Source organism: Centroberyx gerrardi, chromosome 14, assembly GCF_048128805.1.
Source record: "Centroberyx gerrardi isolate f3 chromosome 14, fCenGer3.hap1.cur.20231027, whole genome shotgun sequence".
NCBI lineage: Eukaryota > Metazoa > Chordata > Actinopteri > Beryciformes > Berycidae > Centroberyx > Centroberyx gerrardi.
In genome coordinates this window covers 18,759,169-18,784,076 of record NC_136010.1, presented here as the reverse complement: position 1 = coordinate 18,784,076, position 24,908 = coordinate 18,759,169, and the positions used below count along the sequence as shown (strand labels likewise).

The 24,908-nt window shown below is 48.1% G+C and overlaps 1 protein-coding gene across 1 annotated transcript in view; it reads right to left on the bottom strand.

The window, feature by feature from the left end:
- The window catches only part of camta1a (calmodulin binding transcription activator 1a), a 270,441-nt gene that overhangs the window by 132,145 nt on the left and 113,388 nt on the right, over positions 1 to 24,908 (bottom strand). The window contains exon 4 of the mRNA XM_071894528.2: positions 17,504 to 17,571. Coding sequence (XP_071750629.1) covers positions 17,504 to 17,571 — 68 coding nt within the window. The remainder of the gene's footprint in view (positions 1 to 17,503; positions 17,572 to 24,908) is intronic.

Genomic DNA, 24,908 nt, shown 5'->3' with positions numbered 1-24,908 from the left:
GGAATGATGCTCCTTTAGTGTTTATTTGTTGCAACGCTGCATATTTCTGCCTGACGAAGACCAACTGAGGTCGAAACGTTGCTACAAATTAACACAAATGAGCATCATTCCAGTGTGCGAGCATTTTCTTTTCTTTCTCTTTTGTGATGGTGCTGATTGTGTAATACCCAGCACCTGGTCAACTTCTGTGGATGTGCACATCTTTTTGCTACAGATATTGAACATTACAGACTTGTCAGAAGACTGTTGTTATAAGACATGTTGAGAAAATGATCAAAATAGTGACATGAACATTGGGTAAGTGGCTCTGTACTGCAGGGCGCATTTCTTGCCACGATTTAGGTTGAAGCATCCCTTAGATGGCCAGGCAAACTCTAATTACTACTAATATAATGATTTTGAGCGATCGGCTTTATCCCATAATGCATTTCTTTCTTGATGGGAACAGTGCCTTACAGGATGTCAATGCCCCTATCAACAAGGCAGGAATGGTCACCCAGTGGTTTGAACAGCATGATAACGACATTAGCCATGTGTCAAGGCTTCCTTAATCACTACAGAGGATCCCATTTGTGCATTTATGGGATATTCTGAAACAAAGTCTGAGATGACATTTTCCACTGCCGTCATAAAGATGGAAGGCCCATATGATCACTCATTCATTACAGTGCGTAAGCAGTGATTAGCATTGACCTTGCCCTCTAGGAGGTGAGTGGTCTAAAACAATGCCAGAAAAAAGACACAACATGCCTACAGAGCCACTGTCATATAGAATAGAATAGAATAGAATAGAATAGAATAGAATAGAATAGAAATACAGTATAGTGAAAATAGAAAATAGAACAGAATTGTCCACACATGGAAATTTCCCTTTGGCTTCCTTCCTTCCTTCCTTCCTTCCTTCCTTTCCCTTCAGCGTTAAAACAAAGATGCAATTAATTCACAATCAAACACGACAACACACACAGACAACATAACAGAGTTTCCAGCTTCTTCATGCAGGTGTTTCTGCATTTTGGTTCTACCTTTTATGTAAAACCTAAGAAGCCTCAAGGGTTTGGAGTTTGGCCAGATTTCAGCAGCAAGACTGTCAGATCTATGGGCGGAATTCCAGCCTCCCACAGCAACAAAAGCTGATCCGGCCATGTTGATAGTACCAGCATTGTATTGTGTTGTGTTACTAGGAGCTTAGCTGACGGTGGTGCGGCCCTGAGGGAGGGTCTGAACAGTAGCAGTCTCTCCCTGTGGGAGGCAACCTCCATTCACACCTCCCTCTGCACTGACACTGCGACTGCTCACAAACACACACACGCACGCACAGACACACACGCACACAGAGACACATAACAAAAATTTACACATCTGTCAACCTTGAGAAGCCACACACACATCAACATTGCGAGTGCAGCTTATAAAATGCCACCACATACTGGAGTTTGCCATCCCTGACCACCGTGAGCTGTTGGCCTTCCACCCCCAAGTTTCTCTGAGTTTCTTCCTCTCACGGACTAGTTGCCTCCGTTACAACTTGAAAGTCAACCACAAGGTTTATTAAATAGGGCTTTAGACGATTTGGCCTGGCCGTAAAGCCTAACGGTCATGGCTGACAATCAATCACAGCCTCTGAAAACGTAGCAACACACAGAGGCAGCTCACACAAGGTTAAGTGTCCATAGCAACAACATAAAAGCGAATGGGCAATGAGACTAATAAACGTGAGACCTAAAGTTTGTAATATAGCTGGGCATGGAGCCAGATCCCCTTTATTCTATTCTTATTTGATCACCAATCACACACACAAACAAACAAACACACGCACGCACGCACACATTCATGGACACACACACACACACACAAACATCACAAACAATCTCTCTATCCCACTCTCCCTCCCTCTCCCTCTCCCTCCCTCTCTTTCTCTCTCTCTTTCTGTCCTCTTCAGAGATTCCAGCTTTCACAGGCTGATCAATAGAATCCAGCAGGCCACAAATACAGAGGGGAGGGTGGGGTGGGGTGGGGTGGGGGGGGGTCCCCTGGGAGAGACAATAAGGACATTGAGAATAAAACAGAGACCGGAGACACACAACCACACACAGACACACACGCACACATATACACACAGCCCGTCCTATATTCCCTAGCCAAGCGGTGACGTCAGCCTCCTGTTTAAGACACAACCCACCTAATGGAGCATGGCCAAGGCACGGTATGTGTGTGTGTGTGTGTGTGTGTGTGTATGTGTGGAATAGTGCTGGACTGAGAGAGCTTACCCGCTACAGCAGAGGCAAGGGAAGGACACACCGCCACAATGTAACACACACAAAAGTCAGGCACAATAGCCCCTAAATCAAAAGCAATCTCTCTGCCTCTGGCAACTCATACACGGACAGATGCTCTCACACACGCATGTACATGCACACACGCGCAGACACGCACGCGCACACACAAACCCACACACACACGAATAAATGTTACAAATCCACTCTCCAATATGTTGCCATACTATTTGGCTACTTTAAAGCTGTGGAAAGAAATTTGGGAAGAAATGAATGACATCCCAGCAGTACATACTCTCCAAACCAGAACAAAATGTGTCAGCAGTGGGAGTATAAAATCTCTGAATGAGAGTTTTTTGGCATAGGAGATATGGAAAGAAATCAATTGCGGGGCCAAGTATGGTGCCAAGGACGTCCAGAAGGGCACAGCTCTGTTGATCTGTTCATATCAATTTGCTCCCTCCTGCAGACGGAGAATGCCACAGTGCGCAGCGCTGCATCTTTAAGGAATATCGCCCCGATAACGGCGCCATAAAACACATCATTTTACAGTCAAACCATCTCTGTCTCGAATGCACTTGGAACGGAAGCCATTTTCAAGCAACATAAAGTTTAACATGGCGCTACATCTGCCGAGCCGCTAGCTTCCACGCTACATGGGACCGGGCGATTTAATTAGGGGACATGGCATAGCATTGTGTCGCACCATGCTGAGCCCCACCCTCTCAACCCTGGCCCACCTGGACCTGCGTACCTGCTGTCCCCAGAGCGCAGTGTAAATGAGCACACGCCTACAGTATCCAGCACAGTGACAATGGCTGAACACCTTGTAACGGCTGTATCCATGAAACACTGCAATAAGTCACAACCTTGTGACGCAAAGGCTTCACGTGTATCGTGATAATACAGATGAGCAGTTAGTTTATATCAGCAGTAAAATAAAAGGACCCTTTCAATTTCACTTCATAATGGTACTAAATATGAGGTTTTATACCATCTTCCGTGCATGGTTATGTGATGATATTAAACATCATGAATATTTCAGATATAGATGTACTCATGGCCTACAATAACATGGTTATTAGAACAGGATATTGTAGCTGAATGCAAATATGCTAATATTAAGGGATTTGTGATTGAGCCACCCATCATGTCTATATGGAATACAGGAATTCATCCATTTTAAATACACATTTTCTACATGAGTACATATTGAAAATAAACCCATTGAATGGCTAGAGCAACTCTACAGAAAAGTATAGCAAAATAGCTTGAAAATAAAGTAGAGAGATTTAGATGAGCTGCATTGACAGTCATTAGTCAACTGAGAAGTGACTTTCCCCGAGTTGAGATAACTTTTTGAACAATAATGTCTTCCTCCAAAAGTCATAAAGAAAATCTATTTTAAAGTTTCCCCCCGATTTCTAATGAAGACTCCCTCCACTGAGCTTTTCAACCACCTGAGTGAGAAGCGACCAGATCACTAATGCACCCTAATTCAGACAGTATAGATTACGGATTGTCAAGGGCAAGAGTTTGATTTCTGCCTCGACCATTTGAAAGCAGGCTCACAACGTAAATTTAATGGATCGATGGTGATGGAGGGCTGAAAATTGTGAGAGACCTTGCCACTTTCTGTAGTGAATTACCATACACAACTGGGAACACTGTGCTCTCCAGACCCTTACTAAGAGCCAAATGATCTATGAACAGCCCCGAAAGCAAAAGTGCAAGGTGTTCGGACTAACACAAACACTGCTCCATAAAGCAATACTACAAACACACACGCTCGCACATCACGCATGCAGAATCACTTATTACCCATGTCGTTTAAAAGGCGGTGACTGTGAAATATTCTCAAATGCCAGAAGAAGAATAAATGTCAATTCTGGCTTTGTTTAGCTGAATCAATGATCCATTGGATAGTGCGGACTACAACTTAAGTTCCATTATGGCAACTCAGAGAGAGGGAGGGATTTTAGCCTGACAGACACAGAAAGGCAAAAGTTCAATCCAAAATGTTCCAACAATCAATTTGTTTACCTTAATTACTTTGTTAATTAGTTAAAGTATTTACGTGAAAAAAAAAATCCTGTGTCGCATTTTCTGCTGTGATAAAGGAGCTACAGGGAGGGAGGAGGGGCTGGTTGGGTTGAGAGCCTTTTAAATGGCTCACCCTCTGTTTCTAAACACAGTGCTCAGTGTGCCTGCTCGCCCGTCCCCGCGTCTCTTTTGCGGGGTGTCGGTGGTAATGAGGCCCTCCTGTAGCGCTCCGCTCTACTCCTCTGTTGGTGCAGGAAAGTGCACCCCCGCCACGTCCTGACATGCTGACAGATAGAAGCCACGGAAAGCATATGGCCAACGTGGCGGTGCCTCCGACGCCCTCCAAACTGTCGCAGGGCTCAGGCATAATGAGAGGTGGGGAGATGTGCCGAAGTTCTCCACGAAGGAGACATTAGTCATCACACTCTTCTCATCTGCCACAGATCAGCCAGAAAAAAAAATACAAAAAACCTCTCACCTAGTATTGTGGAAACAGTCAGGAGATTCCTTGGTTTTGTGACTCTACAGACGGAGGCCATGTGGTTTAGCGCGGTACAACGAGACAGGAATTCTCTGAGATGCTGCAGATATAGGACGACTGCCAGAGGTTTAGTTTTATAAAACGATGTAAGTTCTTGTTGACACAGAGAACAATTAAAATTTGCTGGTTGGCTGACTCAGCGGTTAGGCTGGGGTATGTTGCAGAATTTTACATGCGTCACGACACTGGAGTCAAGAGGCAGACAGTCGGGGGAGAAACAGAGAAGGACGTCGCTGACTGAGGGGGCGGGGGTGTGGGGTGTGTGTGTGGTTGTGTGTTGGGCCTCGAGTGGCCACTCTCCCTGTCAACTGTCAATTTGTGCCATCTCCTTTAGTGTCCAGGGGATGATGTCCACAGTGACTAGACGTGACTCTAGATAAAGCCTCCATCAAGCCGTGCTCCCAACATGGCCCGCCTCTGGCCCAGACTCCCCTGCCAGTCTCCTTCCCTCTGTCTGTCTGGCCCGTTATCCCGGCCCGTCTAGACACCTCCCTGCACGCAATCCCTCACCTCAGCCAACCCTACACTGTTCTCTAGCTCAGCTGCTTCCTCTCTGCTCTGCACTACGTCACCACGCTGGCTGGCTGGAGGGCTGGGAGGGCTGCCGGGAAAGGACAGAGCCACGCACGTCTAGCCAGACAGTTCTCTCTCGCCCCCTCTCTCTCTCTTTCTCTCCCGCTCTAGTCATTCACTACAAGGCTTAGTAAGCGCTTCCTGGCATTGCGTATCAATCCTCCTGTGAGAGCAACCGAAATTATCACAGTCCAAGACTTAGCTAAAACTTATCAGACACTCTTGAGGGTTGAAACTGTATGTGTGAACAATTGTAATGAGGCAATCCGTGCCAATCATTCGCTCGAAATGATGTAGGCACACTTCTGAAAAACAACATTAACAATCGAACGCACTTCAGCCACTTTTCGTATGCGGAGAAGCAAATGAATGAGAACAATGAGCAAGCCGAGAGGCAATTATAGAACGGATGGCATTGGGTACAGACAGATCTGCTGGTGGCAGGGAAACCACCTGGGTGCCTGTGTTCTGTGGCTCAGGCTGTCAGTAAGAACAACTTGTGCATGTGCGAGGACCCAGGTATATGAGCCACATGGCACAGGTCTTAAATAACCTCCTGATACCCTTCGCTCCCTCCAGCCTCTGTACCCTCTTTGTCCATCAGGTGGAGTGTGGACACCATACTTGCATCCTAACCCTAAACCCAAACCCTCCAACTCTGACACTGTTGCGTCGGTAAGTAGCAGGGGTTGCAATGCGTCAACGCCACTTCCCTATGCACACAGCCCGAGCCTCACACCCACCACTGATCTCTATTGAATTACATGGATTAAATCACAGATCCTTAATTAGCCCCCAATAAAAGCGTCATGTGGCTTTTGGAACCTCTGAGCGTGCCATGATTGGATAAAAATGTGAAAACATACTAAATGAAATTGGTTTACCGCTGAGTGTGCGCCCCACGACTCTTGAGTGGAGCAGCAAAGCAGGGGGGAAAGAGAGCAAGAGAGGAAAGAGCGAGAGTGAGAGAGAGAGAGAGTAAGAGAAAGAGTGGATTCCCGAGCCGAGTCACACCTCCTCGCCTCAGAAAAGCTCTTAAATTCCATGTGTGACCTGGGGGAGAGAGCTCTAAGGAGTCAGCATAAGATGCTGTGATACAGAATTTGACTGTTGTGGAGCAGAGTTGCCTAATATTTACTGCCACACGAACCACATTGGAGAGTGCTGGAGGCGTGGGGCAAGGCCAACAGAGAGAGGGACTGCTTGCATATGCATACCATACGCATACAGCACACAAAGACACACATACACACACACCCACACTTAAACACACTAAAGAAAACACATCTGGGAGTTACTTCTCTCTGAAAACTGGAGCGCGACGATGGCCTGCACCCTTGGACCCTTGCATCTCAGAGTGTCAGCACGGCCAAAAGCTTTTAAGTGCTTTAAACTCATGATAACCCTAAGTCTCCCCTGTGCGCTCCGTGCTTGTCTGTAGGAAAATGAAATGCAATTGAAATGGATGCAGTGAGCGGGGACGTGCAGACGTTTTTGGGGTTGCTAGGGATTTGGCATCTGTAAAGGAACTAAGAAGGGAAAAGAGAGTAAACAGGCTCCCAGGATGTGTTACGTGGTGACGGGGACTTGGAAAGTTGGAGATCTTCACTGCACACAACTGCTGACACACACACACACACACACACACACACACACAGCTCACATAGGACTCCTTATTTTGCCCTCTCCTCCTCTTGCACATTAGCTTGTTATGTTGTTTGTGATGTTTCTATTTTTGAGAACATGGGGATTGAAAAAAAAAAATTGCGGATCCACCGCCACAATACACAGCAGCAAATAGTAAGCACACAAACAAAAAACAGCCCCCAACCACCTTCCCACTCGCCACTAATCCTCTCATGCCCTAATTGTGGGTGCAGTCACCCCAGATTCACTTCTTCAGGGAGAGATAGAGAGAGCGAGAGAGAGAAAGAGAGGGAGACAGAGAGAGAGAGAGAGAGAGAGCTAAGGCTTTGGCTCAGAACAGACCACCCTGTCTCCCCCTCAAAATGATTCTCTCTGCCAGAAGACACCAGAACAGTAGGTGGTACTCTCTCTCCATTACGTTTCACTTTTATCTCGCTACCCCTCTGCCTCTCCATCTTCCTGTCATTTCTACCTCTCTCTCTCTCTCTCTCTCTCTCTCTTTCTCTCTCTCTCTCTCTCTCTCTCTCTCGCTCCCCACCCCTCTCTCTACTGTAAACCGCCTAAGGTGATTATGGATTGTGATGGTGGTGGGTGGGGAAGGCGAATCCCTGTCTTTGTTTCCTAAAAATAGGTTTAATACACTATAACCCCAACAGAATTGGGAACCCGTGTGCGAGTTTAACATGGGCGGGGGTGCATGAAAGGGTCAGGCAGCATTGAGGTCAAGATGGTGGTCTCCGTTAAAGAGAGAGGAGGTGGGCAGGCGGCTCGGTGCCTACTGGCAGACTCCTCTGCACGGTGGGCAGGGCTGGTAGGCTGCATCAATCCTGCCAGATAGTCTGCATATCAGCAGGACATGCCACAAATCACACACACTCACTGGAGACACATTAAAACAGGCTATTAAACGCTTCGGCAATTAATTCCTTTTAATCAAAGGAGCCATCAGTCAAGTGAGCAGAGCCCCCCGCCGCTGTGCCCCTCAGAAGGAGATGCTGAAGGAGAGCCAGCAACTGGTGGTGGGCTGTATTTTGTTTGCTCCACCGTCTCCAGGCTGGACAGCGTTCTCACTGTTGGGACAGGTTGCATTAAAGCAGAACCACGCCGGCCTTTACAGCAGCCTTCCTTTTGCCTGTCTCTCTTTCTCTCTCTCTCGCTGTCTGTACGTCTGTCTCATTCTCTCTCTCTTTCAAGCACAAAACCAAGGCGCACATTAGGTGCTGGTGCTGCACATTTTGATGCCTGGCTGTCACCGTATCATTGTCTGGTGACATAAAGCGCAGTAAAGCACTGCGCGGTGGAGAGGTTTTAAACCTGCACTCACTGGCACATTTCCTGCCTTTCTACCAATGTCATTCGGAAAGTGTCATCATTCCACTGTGGAACAAGCCCCCCCACCCCAACCCCCCCACCCCCAAATACTGGAAAGAGAGAGAGGGAGAGGGGGAGAGAGAGAGAGAGAGAGAGACAAGGGAGAGTCTCCTCCCTGCTTGGCAGGACTTATTCCATTATTCCGCTGGAGGCTTGATTAGACAGAGGGGGTAATTTACGAGCCACTTCATTGCCAATTCAACGGGCACATCACCTGTAAATAATTGAAACCCTTCATGTCCATTCCGACATAATCATATCGCTATCATGTTAATGTATCCAGCAATGCTTTTCTTTGGGTCAGGCGCAGGACTACTTTAAATCTCTACAGACCTGTCTCCATAACTCTCTCCAGTCCCACCCTCTAGCAAACAAAAAAAAAAAAATAATAAAGATGAAGGACTGCATTGAAAAATGATGGAAAATTGAAAATACAGTAAACGAATACAAGATTTCTCAGTAAGGCGGCAGTGGGTGGGGGGGGGGGGGGCAGGCATTTTGGATTTGGTTTATTAATTATCTTTACCTATGATGTGGATGAGGGAGATTCATCACCATCTGATTCATTTATCTCTCTCAGAAATCTATCAGTCAAGTGGTAATGTGTAGAGGTAGCGAGATTTGGATGGCAGCAGCTATTACAATGAGCCGAGCGAGGTCAGGAGGACAAGACAGAAATCAGCCCTTCGCAGTGAATTATGGGGAACTGTAACAGACAACTCAGAGACATCGAGGGGATTGTCTCTCTCAAATGTTCTTAATTAAACCTGTGTTTAAAAAAACTCGAATTGATAGCCATTTTTCTTACTTCATTTTAAAAGAAAGTTATGAATATTAATTTTCCAATCTGAAATGATTCTCACCTTTCCTTCCCCTCACTCCTCTCAAATGCACATGACAAAAAAGGCTTGAATAATTTATCAATTGACTTATATTTGATTTAATTAATTCACTGATGCAAAATTAATACACGGCTATCCTCCACATTCCTCCCACTCCATCCTCCATCCGTCTGTAATGAAGCAGTTTAAGCAGAGAGGGTCTTGCCTGGGGTAAAGCACTGAGGAAGGGGGTGGGGGTGTGGGTGGGGGTGTGGGTCTATCTACTGTATGTGAAGTAATGAAGACGTCTCATCAGAATCAACAGGCTCACTATCTTCCAGGCTTCCAGACATGTCAGAATAACAGTATTTTATGCCGAGTGAGCAAGTGATCTGTAGAGAGCAGCTTAGTGCTTGGTCGGGTAACAAGAGAAAATAGAAAGGCAAGAAAGATATGTATATAGGGAGGGGAGAAGCATACTGTGGGGGTCAAGTGGAGGGGTGAGGGGCAGAGGTTACGTAAACAAAGGGGATATGAACACCTGTGAGTGCTTACTGTACATAATAGTGTGTGATCCGCAAAGCAGGCCCGGGAGCAGAGGGCCCCTACCTAGCCAGGCTGCTATTCCTTCTTGGTCTCCAAATGATGAGGAGGGGGCATGGGGTCACTCCTGCCATTTGCCTTTTCTACACACTGAACGGTGCCACGCGGCAACTCATCATCCGCTGTACTTCCTGTACTGTGAAGCTCAGCTGGGGCGAAGAAATGGGACAGAATGTGTGCCAGTGAGTTTGTGCCTCTGTGTGTGTGTGTGTGTGTGTGTGTGTGTGTGTGTGTGTGTGTGTGTTCGACAGTATGTGTCTATGTTTGTGTGTGTGTGTGTGTGCCCATGTCGTGCCTGTGCTTTGCCGGTGATTCACCCAGCTCTCTGGCAGCCATCCAGGACCTATTTTCTCCTTCTCTTTACATAACAGCAAACAGTATGACTGGAGCTGTGTGTCCTGTCCTTTCTCTTCCTCCTCCTCCTCCTCCTCTGCCACCTCCTCTTCCTCCTTCCCCTCCTCCACCTTTCTGTGTGTATGGAGGCCTGACTGTAGCCTGCTCCCTGGTGCCACTGTGCCACTCGTGGGCTGCTGAACTGACCAATCAGGAACAGACGTTCCCACGCCACACCCTAAGGTGGTGGTAAACCAGATTCCAGGCATTGGCATGCGGAGGGGGGGTGTCTTTGACTGGGGGGCCCTCCAGAGCGTCGGAGAGGCCCGGGATCCAGGATCCGCTCACACCATATGCCTACAGGACAGCACCCAGCTGGGAGCCGGGGCGTGACGCACTGAAAATAGGGACTCGCAGCTCGCAATCCTCACTGCCACAGCCGACATACGGTCACCCGGAACCAACAGAGCAGAGTGGGGCTCTGTGTACTAGAGGAGGAAGAGGAGGGAACAAAGAGGGGGCGGAGAGCAGCGGGGGGCTGAAAATATAGAATCAAGGAGATGAAGGGAGCAGAGCTGGAGAGATTTTAGTTTGAGGGGAGGGATGAGGGTGAGGGATGAGGCAGTGTGTCTGTGTGTTGAGAGTCTGAGTGTGTGTGTGTAGGAGAGGTGTGTAGGCAGGGTTCAGTGTCTGGACTGCTCGGTGACTCAGGTGTGAATAATACGTTGGGTCTACCATGCATGTGTGTGTGCGTGTGTGTGTGTGAGGGAGAGCCAGGGAGAGAGAGAGAGAGAAAGAGTAGAGAGAAGTGCTGGGTCGGAGGAGGGCTGGTGGTTTAGGTGTCTAGGTGGCGGAGGGTGTGCTCTGCTGTGTCTATGGCCCGCTCCCTGACAGCCAGCCTGCATGCTGCTCACCGGTGCAGAAGCGCTAATTGAATTAAGTCTTTATTATCAGGCTGCAGAGGCAGCACTTCTCCCCATCTCGGCCCGCTTGGCTGACACTTTCTCCTTGAACACCTGCTTGACATCAACTTCCTCCTCTATTTATTTATCCCCTCTCTCCTGTGGCCAGCCACTGGCTGCACTCCTTCCTCCCCCTCCTCCTCCACCACATTGGCATGGCGAGCGAGGCAAGGCCTGCTTGTTTTCATGCTGCTTTGTCTTTGTGTGCTGCGCCATACTACTCAGCTTGGATAACCTTAGCTTTTTTCCCCATCGATGAGCAAGGTATCTCTCACTCCAATGCTCTTTTTAAAAGCTATACAGCCATACAGGTAGAAACTGGTCTTACACTTCAATGTCTATTACCATACAAAAAGGGACATGGAATAAAAAGGATTAATTCCTAGAGTTGATCCTGTCCTTTCTGGCCTTCAGCAGCAGGCCTGGTGGGTGTAGGGGGAATAAAGGCGATAAAGCTAGATGATGTTCTATGTTCTATTGAATAGTCTCCGGTGGGCAGGCTGGCCAGGGTAATATACAGCAGCTGGGATGAGAACTAACATATATCTAGTCCCCTGTCCATTCCCACTAGCCTCAGGCTCATGCTGCTTCCCTGGGCTCGGCTCGGGCATTACTTTAGAGGACAGACAAACAAGAGGCACTATTAAGTTGGCCAGGAGTCTCAGACCCAGGCACTCGGCCCAGCACTAGCTGTAATCTATTGACCGTTTGCATTCTCCCTCCCATGCCCCAAAACCACAGGACTTTTCTCCATCTGTCAATTGAATCCATTGCTCACCTCCCTCCATCTCTATCTGCTGTTTACCCAGTCTATTTTTCTCTTTTTTCTCTCCCTCTGTCTGCTCAATTCCCCCCTGTTCCATCTTTCTCCTGCTCTTTCCTTCTGTTTGCGTAAACCCTCTCCCCCTCACTCTTCTTCCTCCTCACCCCATCCATCACGATTCCCCCCATCTCCGTCTCGTCCGTTCTCCACTCTTATCGACATGTTTCCATTTTCTAAACTGCTCTCACTCCATCATATTCACTCTCCCTCCGATGGCCATTTTTCATTTTCTCCCTCACTCTTTCGTTCACTCTTTCCTCATCCTCTGTGTGTATACCTCTCGCCTGTCCTCCCAGCTGTCCCTGGTGGGTTTGTTCCCCCAGCCCTGAGGGCCCCAGGCGGACATTGCTGTCCTTGATGGGGCCGTTGGCTGGGGGGCGGCAGCCTGGGACACAGTGTCCTCCAGGGCCCACCAGAATGAAGCAGCCAGGGAAGAGGTGTCACTATGCAACAAACTAAACTTTACTCATGACAAGTTAGGGTAAAAATGACAAATATAAGAAGGACAGAAAAAGCACAGTGACAAATCATACTACTGTGGAGGATAATAAAGGAGAAAACACTAGTTCACAGTCTCTTTGCATTGTGGTTGACATGTTGGCTTCATATCATAACACTGGCTCGATATAGTGCCATATGTGTTCCACAAAGACACTAGAACAAAATGTGTGACTACAAAGTCCTCCTGTCTTTGTTCAATCCGATATCATCTAATACCCCTCTCTATCTCTTTCTCCCTTTGTTTCTGCATTTGTCTCTCTCTTTCCGTCTGTGTCTCTCCCTCCCGCTATCTCTTTCTCTATGTCTCCCTCTCTCTCCTGCTGCTCCTGTCCTTTTCCACTCTCCTCTGAACCACTGCCAGCCAACGAGTGCCACAAAGCATTAGGACCAAACACCATCAGACGCCCTTCTCAGGCACATCCTACACATCAACCCCCCCCCCCCCCACCAACACACACACGCACAGACACACAGACACACAGACACAGAAAGCCCAGCACTTACTCACACCATGTGCCAGACTAGGTGACAGAAAGAGAGTTTACACATAGGCCTGGGGAGGTCTTATTCACAGCGGCAGCCTCACCCAGATTCTACTTCTCTCCATCTCTCTCTCAGGGAAAACACACAGCCATACATGCACCCTATTTTCAATGCAAAACACATCCGCACACAGTTTCACCGGCAATTAAGTGCACACAAACCATCTCAACACATTCATAAACGCTTGCATATGTTCACCCACAACGTGTATTCAAACGCGCAGTCACGCTCACTCTCTCTCAAGCCCGCAGACATACTGTGTGCATACGCAAGAGTACATTTACGTATACACATGCGTAAACACAAACAATCTCTCTCTCTCTCCTCTCGCTCTCTTTCTCTCTCTCTCTCTCTCTCTCTCTCTCACACACACACTTACACACCCACAGATGCACACAAATTCACAGGCGTCGTACACAATAGCAAACAAACAGTCATTAGTAGATTTCAGGCTGCCTCTCGGTTCTGCTCTACTCTGTTGTTGTTGTGCCCGCGCCTCTGGGGTGGCGCCGCTGCTGTAGGTTTTAATAAAAGCATTGTCTTTGGAAGCTGTCTAAAGGGACTTGGTTTCATTTTGGAGTGCTGCTGCTTTTGCTGTGGATGTGGATGTGGATGTGGGAGGAGAGAGGGCTATTGCGCTGGGACGTGGGGGCGGCTAGGTTCAGTGTCATTGCAGGGCCCTCCGAGGAGTGGTGCTTATTGTTTGATAGTTTCAATATAAGAGGGGTGTGTATGTGTGTGTTTGCGGTGTGTGTTCATACAAGCACATGTGTAAATGTGCGTGTTCCATGCTTGTCTAGAAGTCGAGGCAAATGGCTGACACAGCCCGCTGCTCCGATGTTAGTTAGCTGTTAGTTTCCAAGAGCCATAACAAGTCTATGTTTGTATACTCTACAAGAGAGAACGTGACACACACACACACACACACACACACACAGTGGTCTGGATGATAGGGCTAGAAGCACTCCCTCTGTTGTGCTTTGGGATGGGTTGCTGTTAATAGACACAGTCCCATAAAACAAACATTGGAAAAAAGAGACACTAATGTGTGACTGGTCTGCTCATGAAACCATAATATGTGCCATTTGAAGGATGCTCTGGATAACGAGCTATCTCTATACGACACGCAGGTGTCCATTACCTCTTAGGGCAGACCACTCTGTGACACCCTCTAGTCAATAGTTTCTCTGGCTGTCAGCATACAAACACCTCTGAGAAGGCACCTCGAGGAGCCATTTGTGTCATTTATGATGGACAAACAATGCCTGGTCACAACGAGGCCACGTTGTGAGGCACATGATGAGGTCAAATCAAATCTAACCGCCTGGATTTGGAGCCACAGTATCTCTGTGCCATCCTTCTTTGTTCTCATTCTCCTCCCACAAGCAGCCCTCAGCTCCCACCGGCTGAACCGGCATGGGCACATCTTTAAAAAGGTGAGCAGAAAGAATGAGTATAGCTATCTGCAAGGATGTCGGAGAGGAAAATCCTAATTGTCCCTTTAAGTGTGTTCCCCCCTGTGGAGTGGAGGTGTAGGGTAACGGCCATCTTAAATCACAGCCTGGCCGCGGCCTTCATTAAAGCCATAATGCCAGGCTCTCCCTTTAATGGAAATGGAAGTCAGCGAGGCTGTGGGTGTAAATTAAAGTGTAAGGCCCGAGTAGGGAAAGATTTCCCCAGCTCTGACAGGTGCGGCCTGAATTAGCTGTAGTGCTGTTCAAGCAGTCAGTGGGAGAACACTAGTATTGATTTTAAGCGCTGTTGCACTTCCTATCTGAAAGGGAATGTGTATTACTAGAGCTAGGCACATCAATCACTCAGCATTCCACCACTCTCCCCTGGCACGCTTCAGATTTTGAAATGATAAACAAACAGAAACGGACCCAAACAAAAGCTAGCACATAAAGCCAGCTAGCTGATACAGTGTGAATGTAGGCCCAACTGATGGAGCATGAGCATCGGCCTAGTAAAACACATCTGTGCGCACATGTAATTGGTCTAATTCATCTCATCTTCCTCGTGTTGACAGGGTGCCATCTCTATTCAGGGCATGTCCTGCATTGCGTGTCACCTTGGTCAAACAGCTGGCGTCAGCTCCTTGAGCTCCGGCTGTGGCCCACTCGCATGTTTACGACCTGCGTGTGTCAGAGTCGTTACATGCATGCGGAGCAGCCATGCGGCGCGGCGCCTCTCCATGCATGACCCTGCTGCTTATCTCTGCCTCCCATTGTGCCCCGCTGACCCCGCCTACAGGCCCTGGCAGGGGGAGAATTAGCCTGCTTAGCCTGCTCCCCACACGGGTCAACCCACACACAGACATGCAGGCAGCACACCCACCATCAGACGCACACACACACACAAGATGTGTGATGACAAATGATAAGGCAGCGCTTAACCACAGGTGTCCTAAGTGTGACCTTTCACCTCTGACCTTGAGTAGAGAGCTGCATATAGAGGCCAGCCATCAATCAGCTCCCATCAATCACACATATACGCTGTGCCCTTCCACTCACCCCCCTACCCCCCCGCCCCCTGCCCCAACATCCATCACTATGCTCTACCCTCTCACTGACAGCTGGGAAAACACATACGCTTGACAACCTGTATCCCTGCTTCTCCTGTCCAGAAACACACACACACACACACACACACATACACATACACAGGCATTCACACAGGCATTTCCCCCTGCCTCCTCACACGCCAAAGTAATAATGGCTCCTCTAAAGCATGTGATGTGTTCTTCTTCAGTTCGGTGCTCTGTGCTGTGTCCCAAGGGCTGTCCCTCTGTGCCACGTCTGCTGAGATATCAGCACCTACGCTGGGGACCTGACAGTGGGGGGTGGGAGTGGGGGGTGGGAGTGGGGGGTGGGAGGGGGTCAACTGCTGGGCTCTAGCACCCTGGGGAGCCGAGACCAGCACACAGGTGATAGCCACTGATGACTGTCTGTGGCCATCAGCATCCTCTGGACCACTGGGCTTGCAAATCACCGGACCAAAAGTCACTCAAGTCTCAGGAGTAGTGTCATTGTTAGGTTGTTTCCACGCTGGTGCTGTGACATTACTAACATTCTCACAGCCTTCACACTCCCTTTAAAGTTCTTTACTTTCATTTACTACACTACAGCAAGATAACCGCGCCTGTAGTTACTCATATTCCTGGAGAGAGGAATAATGTTGAGCCTAATGCCAAATACGTAGGCCGTATCTCACGACTAAAATAACCTCACTTCATTGAGGTTTCATTTTTTGTGAGTTGGAGGGTACGGGCGGGGAGGGGGGGGGTTGGTCTTGATAAAAAAAGGTGAGCACAGTGCTCTTTTGGCCCATGCTCCATAATTACACCAGGAAATGTATTCTAATTGGCAGTGTCTTTATGCAGAACTATTATCAATGTCCCTCCCAGGCAGGGGAGGAGAGGAGGGGTGGAGAGGGGGGAGAGAGGAATGGGCTCTATGTCAGGGAGCCCAGGGTCCATTTACACATGGATGAGGACTGCTAATAATGCCAGCATAGCAAGACCAGCTCACAGAGAGAGAGAGAGAGAGACAGCGGGGGGGGAGACAGAGAGGTTTAACATAATGAGCTGGCTCCAAGTGGCCATTGCATGAACATGTAAACTATAATAAAGGGAACACTGTGTGAACAGGCTGCATTTTCTGTGACAGGGGAGTGATGGTGTGGTCTGACAGTGTGACGGTAACATTAGAGACAGTCTAAAAGAGGTCAAGGATGTCAAACCCAGAGCTGTCCAACATGGAGAGATTAGACAAAGCTAGTCAAACAAAGAGCTGTCCACTAGTGTCAGATGTAGAGGAAAGCTAACACAAAGCTAGATAGATTATATCACAGCCAATACTGTCACGGTCGAAAATGACTTCAAAGCACAGCTGACATTCAATTTCATGTGTCAGAATTTGTTAATAAGACAGTGAGAATGTTTTTGATTGGAAAATACCTATCTGCATATATTCACAACATGAATTCATCGCTGTGCTGGCACCATTTTTCTATTTCCAAATATTACAGTAGCTCTTGGCATTTTGTTCCAAATGTAGGTGTAACTTATGACCTAGACAAACACCCCCAGCTTCAACAGAGTTATTAGTTGAGTGGTGAATGTGCAGACAGATAGGAACACATTAGCATACCATTCACAGCAGATGCTGCACCACTGCATGTTATGTTAATTGGCTTGCTAAAAGGCAATTATTAGTCAATATTAATATTCTATCGTTTATCTGAAAAGTGCAAAGTTTTTTGAACTGCCATCAGCAGCTTGTAATATTAAACATCCTGTGCTGAACTTGAAGGGGTTTGCAAGCTGTGCATAAGGGATTTGGGCTCAGTACAAGAAAATACATGTAAATCTAAAAACGGAAATATTGGCTGCCTCAATGTAATACTTTCAAGGCTATGAATCTTAACTTAGGTTTTAAAGGAGGGCAGCAGTGTAATTCTCTTACCTTGTTTTAGGGGACGTCGTTAGCCATTCTTCATGCTTTTCAAACGTTATCAAGTAAGCTGCGATCTCCTGTGAAAAAGAGAAGAGAGGAGAGAGGAAGGGAGTGAGGCTTAGATATGTCATCTTTAATCACTGTTCGCCTGTGTTTGTAATACATCGGTGAGACTGCTTCATTGTTATTCAGACAGTCTAACCAGCAGCACAAACACAGAGAAGACGGAAACGGGGCAGTGCCGGAGAGCTCAGGCAGGTAAATGGAGATTGGTAAAAGTGAGAGATAGGAGTGGAATGCAGCTGAGGTCAGATCATCTTCTGAGACGATCTTTGTTAGGAGAGCTTTGATCAAGTTCTCCTCTGAGGACATCAAGGTGCTCTCAGAAAGATTGACGTCTCGGTGTTTGAGAGTGAGTAGCTTTTAACATTTTTGGTCCGATCCTCCCCCAAATCCCTTTGATCTGCCCTTGACACTCCTCTATGGATCAATCCACTCTTTAACCTTTGAATAATAATTACACGCCACTCTCACAATATTGACATGCATGCGTACGGCTACTTCAGGAAAGGCTGTGGATCCTTTGGAGTCAGTACACAGAGATGCTATAGAAACTGACGTAAAAAAAAATCCCAAACCGCCACTGGCATAAATAGAGATACTTCAAACACTTTCATGTTGCCCGAGCTCTCCCAGCCAACTGCGTCAGTCTGAGAGTAAGGGGGAACAGGCCAGACCATACCCGGCCATTTTCTCACCAAACTAATGGGCAGAAATAAAAGCACTTTGGCTGCTGCCAGACAACCTAATGATTACCAGCGACAGCCAGCAATTCACTTTTCAGCAGGAACATTTGTCAGCTCCTCAGACTGTCAGAGAGAGCTGGGACACAAGGACAGACCTGCTGCCATCTTTCCACAATAATATCATCTATTCAGTTTCTAAGGATGTGCATCTCTACACATGTTGGTAGTGTCAGCAAACCTTTAAGTGTGAACGTGTTGGTGTCTTGTTTGTTCTGTGGGGCTTGCCTTTGAGTAAAAGCATCCTCTGGGACTATGTGTGTTGTTACTTCACTTGTCCACACGGGGCAATAATGTCTGCAATAACACCAGCTACTCTACAACAAAAATAGGAAAAATATGAGACACAAGTGGCAGCACAAAGCTATCACACAAACCAAGCCAGTTTCTGTCTCTCTCTTTTTGACTCTTTCCTCTTTCTCTTTCTCTCTTTGCACACACACAAACACACACACACACACACACACAGGCATACACACACACACTAACAGTATGCACTAGCACAAGGAGCTTGGCTTCCCTTGGCTCATCAAGGCTGTGTCACAAGTGTGACCTGGCACAGAGACACGGCACACCAGAGATAGCCCAAGGGGCTGCTGCAGGGCACTGTGGTGCGAGGGGCTCCCAGGCTGGCAGGGGTCCCGATGGGGAGGGGGTAGTAGCATGACTGGCACCCTTGCCTCCAGGTGCAGGCTGGGAGATAATGCTGCGTTGATTAACTTCCTGTTCTCCTGCCATAACGACCGGAGGCAGCAAAGCCATGACAAGATGGAGTCTTGAATTAAGAAAAGGCTAGGGAGGGGGTAAGGCTGTCAAGAGGAGCTCAGGGCTCCTCTCCTTTATAACTTCTGCTATACGGAAGAAGGAACAATAAAGTGGGGAAAAATACACCAATAGCCACAGTGCAAAGCTTTGTTGATGGAGTGAGCAAAAAAAAAACCCAAAAAACAGCTTCCTGCAACTAAAAACATATGGAGGAAATGTAACGGTAGTTGTGCCAACTACAACTACAATGTTGTGCCAACTTTATATTGAACGCAGCACTCACATATGGTCAGCAAAGATTTATGATAGCAAAGAGACCTTTGTGCAAAGGCAGAGAAAAAAATGAAGCTTTACTACCAGCGTCACAGAAAACTTACTGTTCTGCATACATTTGTAAGTAAATTACACTAACAGAGCAGTGATGAGATTAATCCCCTCTATTCTGGAAGAGACAGGTGCGGTTGCCAGTGCTCATTTTGGGAGGAATAGATGGCAGTGGGGAAGCTCCTTCTGTGACCTCTGTGCCTATTAGCACACAGCCCCTTCCATCACTCTTGTCTTAAAAGTCCAGCCACAGCCACAGCCACAGTCTCAGCGGCAGGAGATGAAATAGGGGGCCGTGTGGTCTGGTAAATAAAAAAAAAAGAAAAGAAGCGAGCCTCTACCTCTGGCTCTCCACACACCCCTCCCCCTCTGAACAGATGCCAGGGATTATTCCAACCCCCCGACCAACCATAAAGGTGCAATAATCTTATGGCGAGGAAACAAACAAAAACAGACGTGCGGCCATTAAACAGCTGCAAAGAGACAAAGTTTGCATGGGCGGCATAATGAGAGGCTAGTGCGCGTTCGGGTTGAGCGCACACGCTTGCGGGTTAGTGCAGGGGGGGGGGGGGGGGGGGGGCGGGCAAGCGGCGTGCTGAACGCTGATGGTGCATCAAAGTCAAACCAGCAGCTGTCAATGGGCTCTGGACTCTATCTGCTGACCTCACTGCCTCTGGCCTGCTCTCTGTCACTGGGGAAATATTCAGAGGAGCCTCTCTGTACACGCTGCTCCTTCCTCACTCCTCCTCTTAGGTCAGAATCCTGCTCCTGCAGGCCTGTTTGTACTCTTACCTCCCCTATGCCTCAGCCTCCTCCACTGACATGATCCTGGCTGTGGTTTCATCTGCAAGTGCTGCTGAAATATACTAGTCGGGGCTGTTTTCTGTACAGCTCAGATCGAGGTAAACTCACTTCCAAGCTTGGGCTAAATAAATAACAATCAGCGTAAGCTAGCAGTGAACCAGAGAGTGAGTATGAGCAATACCTCCTCTAATTGACACGGTGGATGCAAAAAGGGGGCCTTTCATTTTCCAAGGGAAACAACAACCTGGAGCTGTTTGTTGTAACCCAGCCATCTCATTTGTTTCTTTTGTCTCTGTAAAAGCTGCGACACACTGTTAGCAGAGGGAGCCGCCCCGGAACATGACAGAGCCGTCTAGCAGTTACAGGGCTGATGGAGATGGAGAGCCAGTGTTGGTGTGTGTGTGTGCGTCCGTCTCGCAGTGCACCCGTGTTACAATCAGAGGGACTGATTGCTGGTTACCTGTCTCGGCCTGGCATGTCATTAACATGCTCTTCAGGAGGTGTCACTCCTCTACTCATCAGCCTGTCTGTCCCCAATAGTCCTCTCTCCTCATAGCTTTCACACACCTTCTGCCATCTGACTCTCCCTCGCTCTCCTTTTTTGCTCCCTTCTCCCATAACTGCTGAGGTGAAAGGAAAGCCACCAAAAGAAAATTTTCATTTGGAGATGACTGGCTTTTACTGTCTCGCCTTTCAAATGATATTTTCGCTCTGGAGGTACAACATTTTCTCCAGAGAGAATCAGCTTTTGAAACGTCTACCTATTTGAAATTGGAGATGACACTAACATATTCATCCCATTTCACTTCTTTGCACCAAGGAAGAGGGATGTGGCGGCGGTAACCTCTCAGAAAATAAACACCATTTGACCTCCGAAACCAGCCCCCTTTCCGTCTTTGATTGTCTCAGAATCAGCCGTAATGACTATTTGGGAGCTGAAAGCAGCTCTTTGTGGGCCTGATCAGATGGATTTCATTAGGCCCTCAAACATTCTATTTAACTTTTTGCACAGGAATCAGTCAAACGTTGGCACAGCTTTTGATGGGGGTTTTCCATGGTAAATCCACAGTAACGCTGTCCCCGAGACGACCTGGGGCTCGACTGTTTTGTTGCTCTTCCCTCTCATTTTCTCTCTCTAACCGCTTTGATTTATGGGAGAAAAGAGAGGCGTTGAGAGGACCAACGCTCCAGCATTTGGAATGACAGACCTGATCACTTGAAACAACTGTCGCTGTTCCATTAGAAGGAGAGATAGGAGTCTTTTGGCATTATCTCAGGGCGCATCAGACACCTGTCTCTAAACACCATCCATAATGTCTCTCTCTCTCGTTCTGCTACCACAGAGCATTTGAACTGACAGAGACTGAGACGTCAGAGGTGGAAACGGTACAGAGCTGGGAGGAGAAAACTCTGAAGCACATTCCCCTTTGTGCCACCCCCTCCATTCGAATACAAAGGATTACATCATTGCCTGATAGTTTAATCTTAGTTTTTAAAACCCAGGATTTACCAGACACATTATGTGAAAGCATGTAATGACTCATCCTCTGTTAGCTTAGCTATTTAAAACCAATCTTCGTCACATACCCCAAAAAAAGATTCAACAATTACTGCATGTGTTTTTTTTTTGTCAATTATGGTTGTATTCCAGTTATACGGGTGCTCTAGTGACACTAATGAAAAGGCATTTAATGAATAGCTGTATTAGAAAAAAAAACAACTTTAGAAACGGTATTGATTGCTGTAAAAGCTTGAGCTAATGAAATGAATATGAGAGAGCAGGAAAATGTGAAAGAAAAGATGGAGCCAAGTCAGGTTAGAGCAGAGCACAGCGCCTCCAGCCTGCCTCGTGGTGAAGTCTGGGGAATGCATCCTCAAAGCTTTGACCTTGCCCCGCACTTGAAAGCAGGAAGTGTATGAGAGGGGGCCGAGGGAGGGATACGGTGAGCGGAGCCCTCCCTGACGACCCGGGCTCGCTGTGGAGAGCCAGGTCATCTGATATTTCCTCCAGGGCAGCCCAGGAAACCAACCTGCCCAGGGCAAGGCATAAATGGACTGGGGGGGGGGGGGGGGGGTTGGGGCGGGGGGGAGGTGGGGTGCTGGAGCTCCAGGCTATCAAGGGATTACACCAGACAAATTCAAATGCAATTAGACACAGGAGAGACGGAGACGGGCACGGGACGGAGGGAGGCAGAAGGAGGGTGGGAGAGTTAAGGGACTGAAAAGGGAGAGGATAAAAAGAGAGAGAAGAGGAACAAGTTTAAAGTTTTTTCCATGACAATGATAAATGCGTAAAAAACAGGAGAAGCGTGAAGGTACGGTGATTAAAAAAGTGTGCTTCGGTTCGATTCTGCAAGCAAAAGCGCCTTTACTGAATCATTTTGGGTATTTTTGTTTATACTTCATGAATTCTTAATGCACTAGCAATAATGTATCACACTGTATCTATGTAATCTCATATGGCCATATTACTCTTTTAAGCGGGGGAGTAGTGTGAGGTAGAGTGAATCTATTTTAGCAAGCTGTAACCTCCAGCTAGCCTTTAAGATTGTTGGAGCTCGGCTCATAATAGGATGCAGTGCATGCGCTATCAAGATGAATGGTCAGGAGAGAAGGAAAGAGAGAAAGCGAGAGGGGTGAGACAGAAACGGAGACAGAGACAGAGACATAGGAGGAGAGAAAGAGAGTCGGGAGAGTGAGAGTAAGCAACAATCGAGTATGGAGTTGTTGACAGCTGCACTTGGCATCTGTTGAAGAGGAGTGAGGCTGTTCTATGAGTCCCTGCGCTGGGTTAAAAAGATGCCCTCTCCAGCACACTGCTCATTAGGACCTGCATGGGGCTTCCCAGGGATGCCCAGGCTGAAAGGGAGGGGTGGATGCCACGCTGTGTCCATTTTATCGCTCCGTTGTGAACTCTCCTCCTGCTGCTGCTCTAGCCTACCCACAATGCACTCCTTCTCCACAGCAACCCACCCCGCGGTTCTGGGAATCGACGTGCAAGATCCACAAAAAACATAACGAGACGCAGCATCATGGCTCAACAAAACTCTGCGAGGGAACATTGAGCTACCTTACAAAAGTGCGCTTTCACTCATCACACCCAGCCTAGTTGCTAAGCAGACAGGCGTACACCTTCACCACAAAGGCCTTACTGTATGTTTAAAACACACCTCGGGCAGTTTTTTTCTGCTTCTCCATGTATCTCACTATATACCTCAGCTCCTGTGGTCCAGCTCTCCCTTGCTACGCAGGAGGCGGGAAGAGAGAGACAAGCCGTCCACTGGCCTACATTATACATAGCTTTGGGATCAATTCGGCATTGATCCTGGATGGCTTAGATGTTTTCCAGTAGTTGGTCAATGCCTCTCTTCACATTTCTGCTTGGCATGCTGGTCATCTATAAGACCGAGCTGAAAAAGGAGGCACTCTCCTGGGGAGCCTCCTCTCTCTCCTCCACGCTGCACGCCTCCCTGCTCCCACAATCAATGCTGCCCACAGCTGCTGCTCCGCCAGCACTCTTCTTTTTTGTTTACCATATCACCTCCATACGCCCCATATGCTTTCATACAAGCAGAAGACTTCATGGCAAAGAGTGAGAAGCTGCGGCCATGTGCCGAGGGAAACGAGGACAGACAGAGAGAGAGAGACCAGGGAGAGAGGGAGTTGGCACTTAACGAGATTGTTTTGGCTTTGGTGCCATGGCTGCTGTCTCGGATGGAAATGGAACTGTTCTTTGAGAGGATGTAATCATTTAGCCTTGAAGGAGCACCATGGTCAGCCACTGCCTCCCACCTCTCACTCCACACACTGCTACAACTCAGGAGGCCGGCTTGCTTGCAAAGGTGTTTGTGTGAACACACCTGTGTGTGCGTGTGTGGGTGTGTGTGTGTGTGTGCTTCGTGTTGCCCGTGTAACAGTGAGAGAGACCGAGCGGGAGAGATACTTGTGAAGCAGCAGGAGAGATAGAAAGGATGGGAGAGAGAGGGGGAAAGCAGACAGATTGGAGGATGATCAAGCAGGCGATAAACTTGGAGGATGGAAGAGAGGGGTTTATGTGGGAATGGATCTACAGCGTGTGGTGTGTGAGGGACACTGGATGAGAATTGGACATAAAGTGACTGAGATGAAATGCATCCATCTTTGTCAGCCATAATTAGGCAGCAGTGTGACCCCGGTGGTTGTTGCTATGGACGTGTGAGCCTGCTGATGTAAAGCCCATATGGGACCTCCTACTGTTATACCCTTGGGAGACGTGTCTTCTGTAATGAGTCTATTACACCTCTCTCTTCTTCTATCTCTCCCTCCCCCTCTTTCTCTCTGGCTGTAACTTCTGGCAAGACTTTAAGATGTGTTGGAGGCTTGGCTGAAACATGGAGCACTTCATTAGTCGACGGGGCGATAAATGTGTGTGTGTATGTGTGCGCGGTAGGGCGCGGCCAGGTTCACTTCCTGGCGCCCCGTGGTTGTCTGACCTCTGGCGTCCGCACTCCACGTCCTCTTCATCATCTATGCAGCAGGATGTCTGTCCCCCCCTGCTGACAGCCCAACCAAGGAGAACGGAGAGTGGCGAAGCCTCCATGATGCTGACCTTCCCCCGGCCCCACCGCCAGACTCCAGGCTGTTACCACACTCTGCTGCTGAACTTTTTTCCCTCTCAGACCCATCTACTGCCCCCCCCCCCCCCCCAAACCCCCCCCCCCAAAAAAACAGAAAACAAA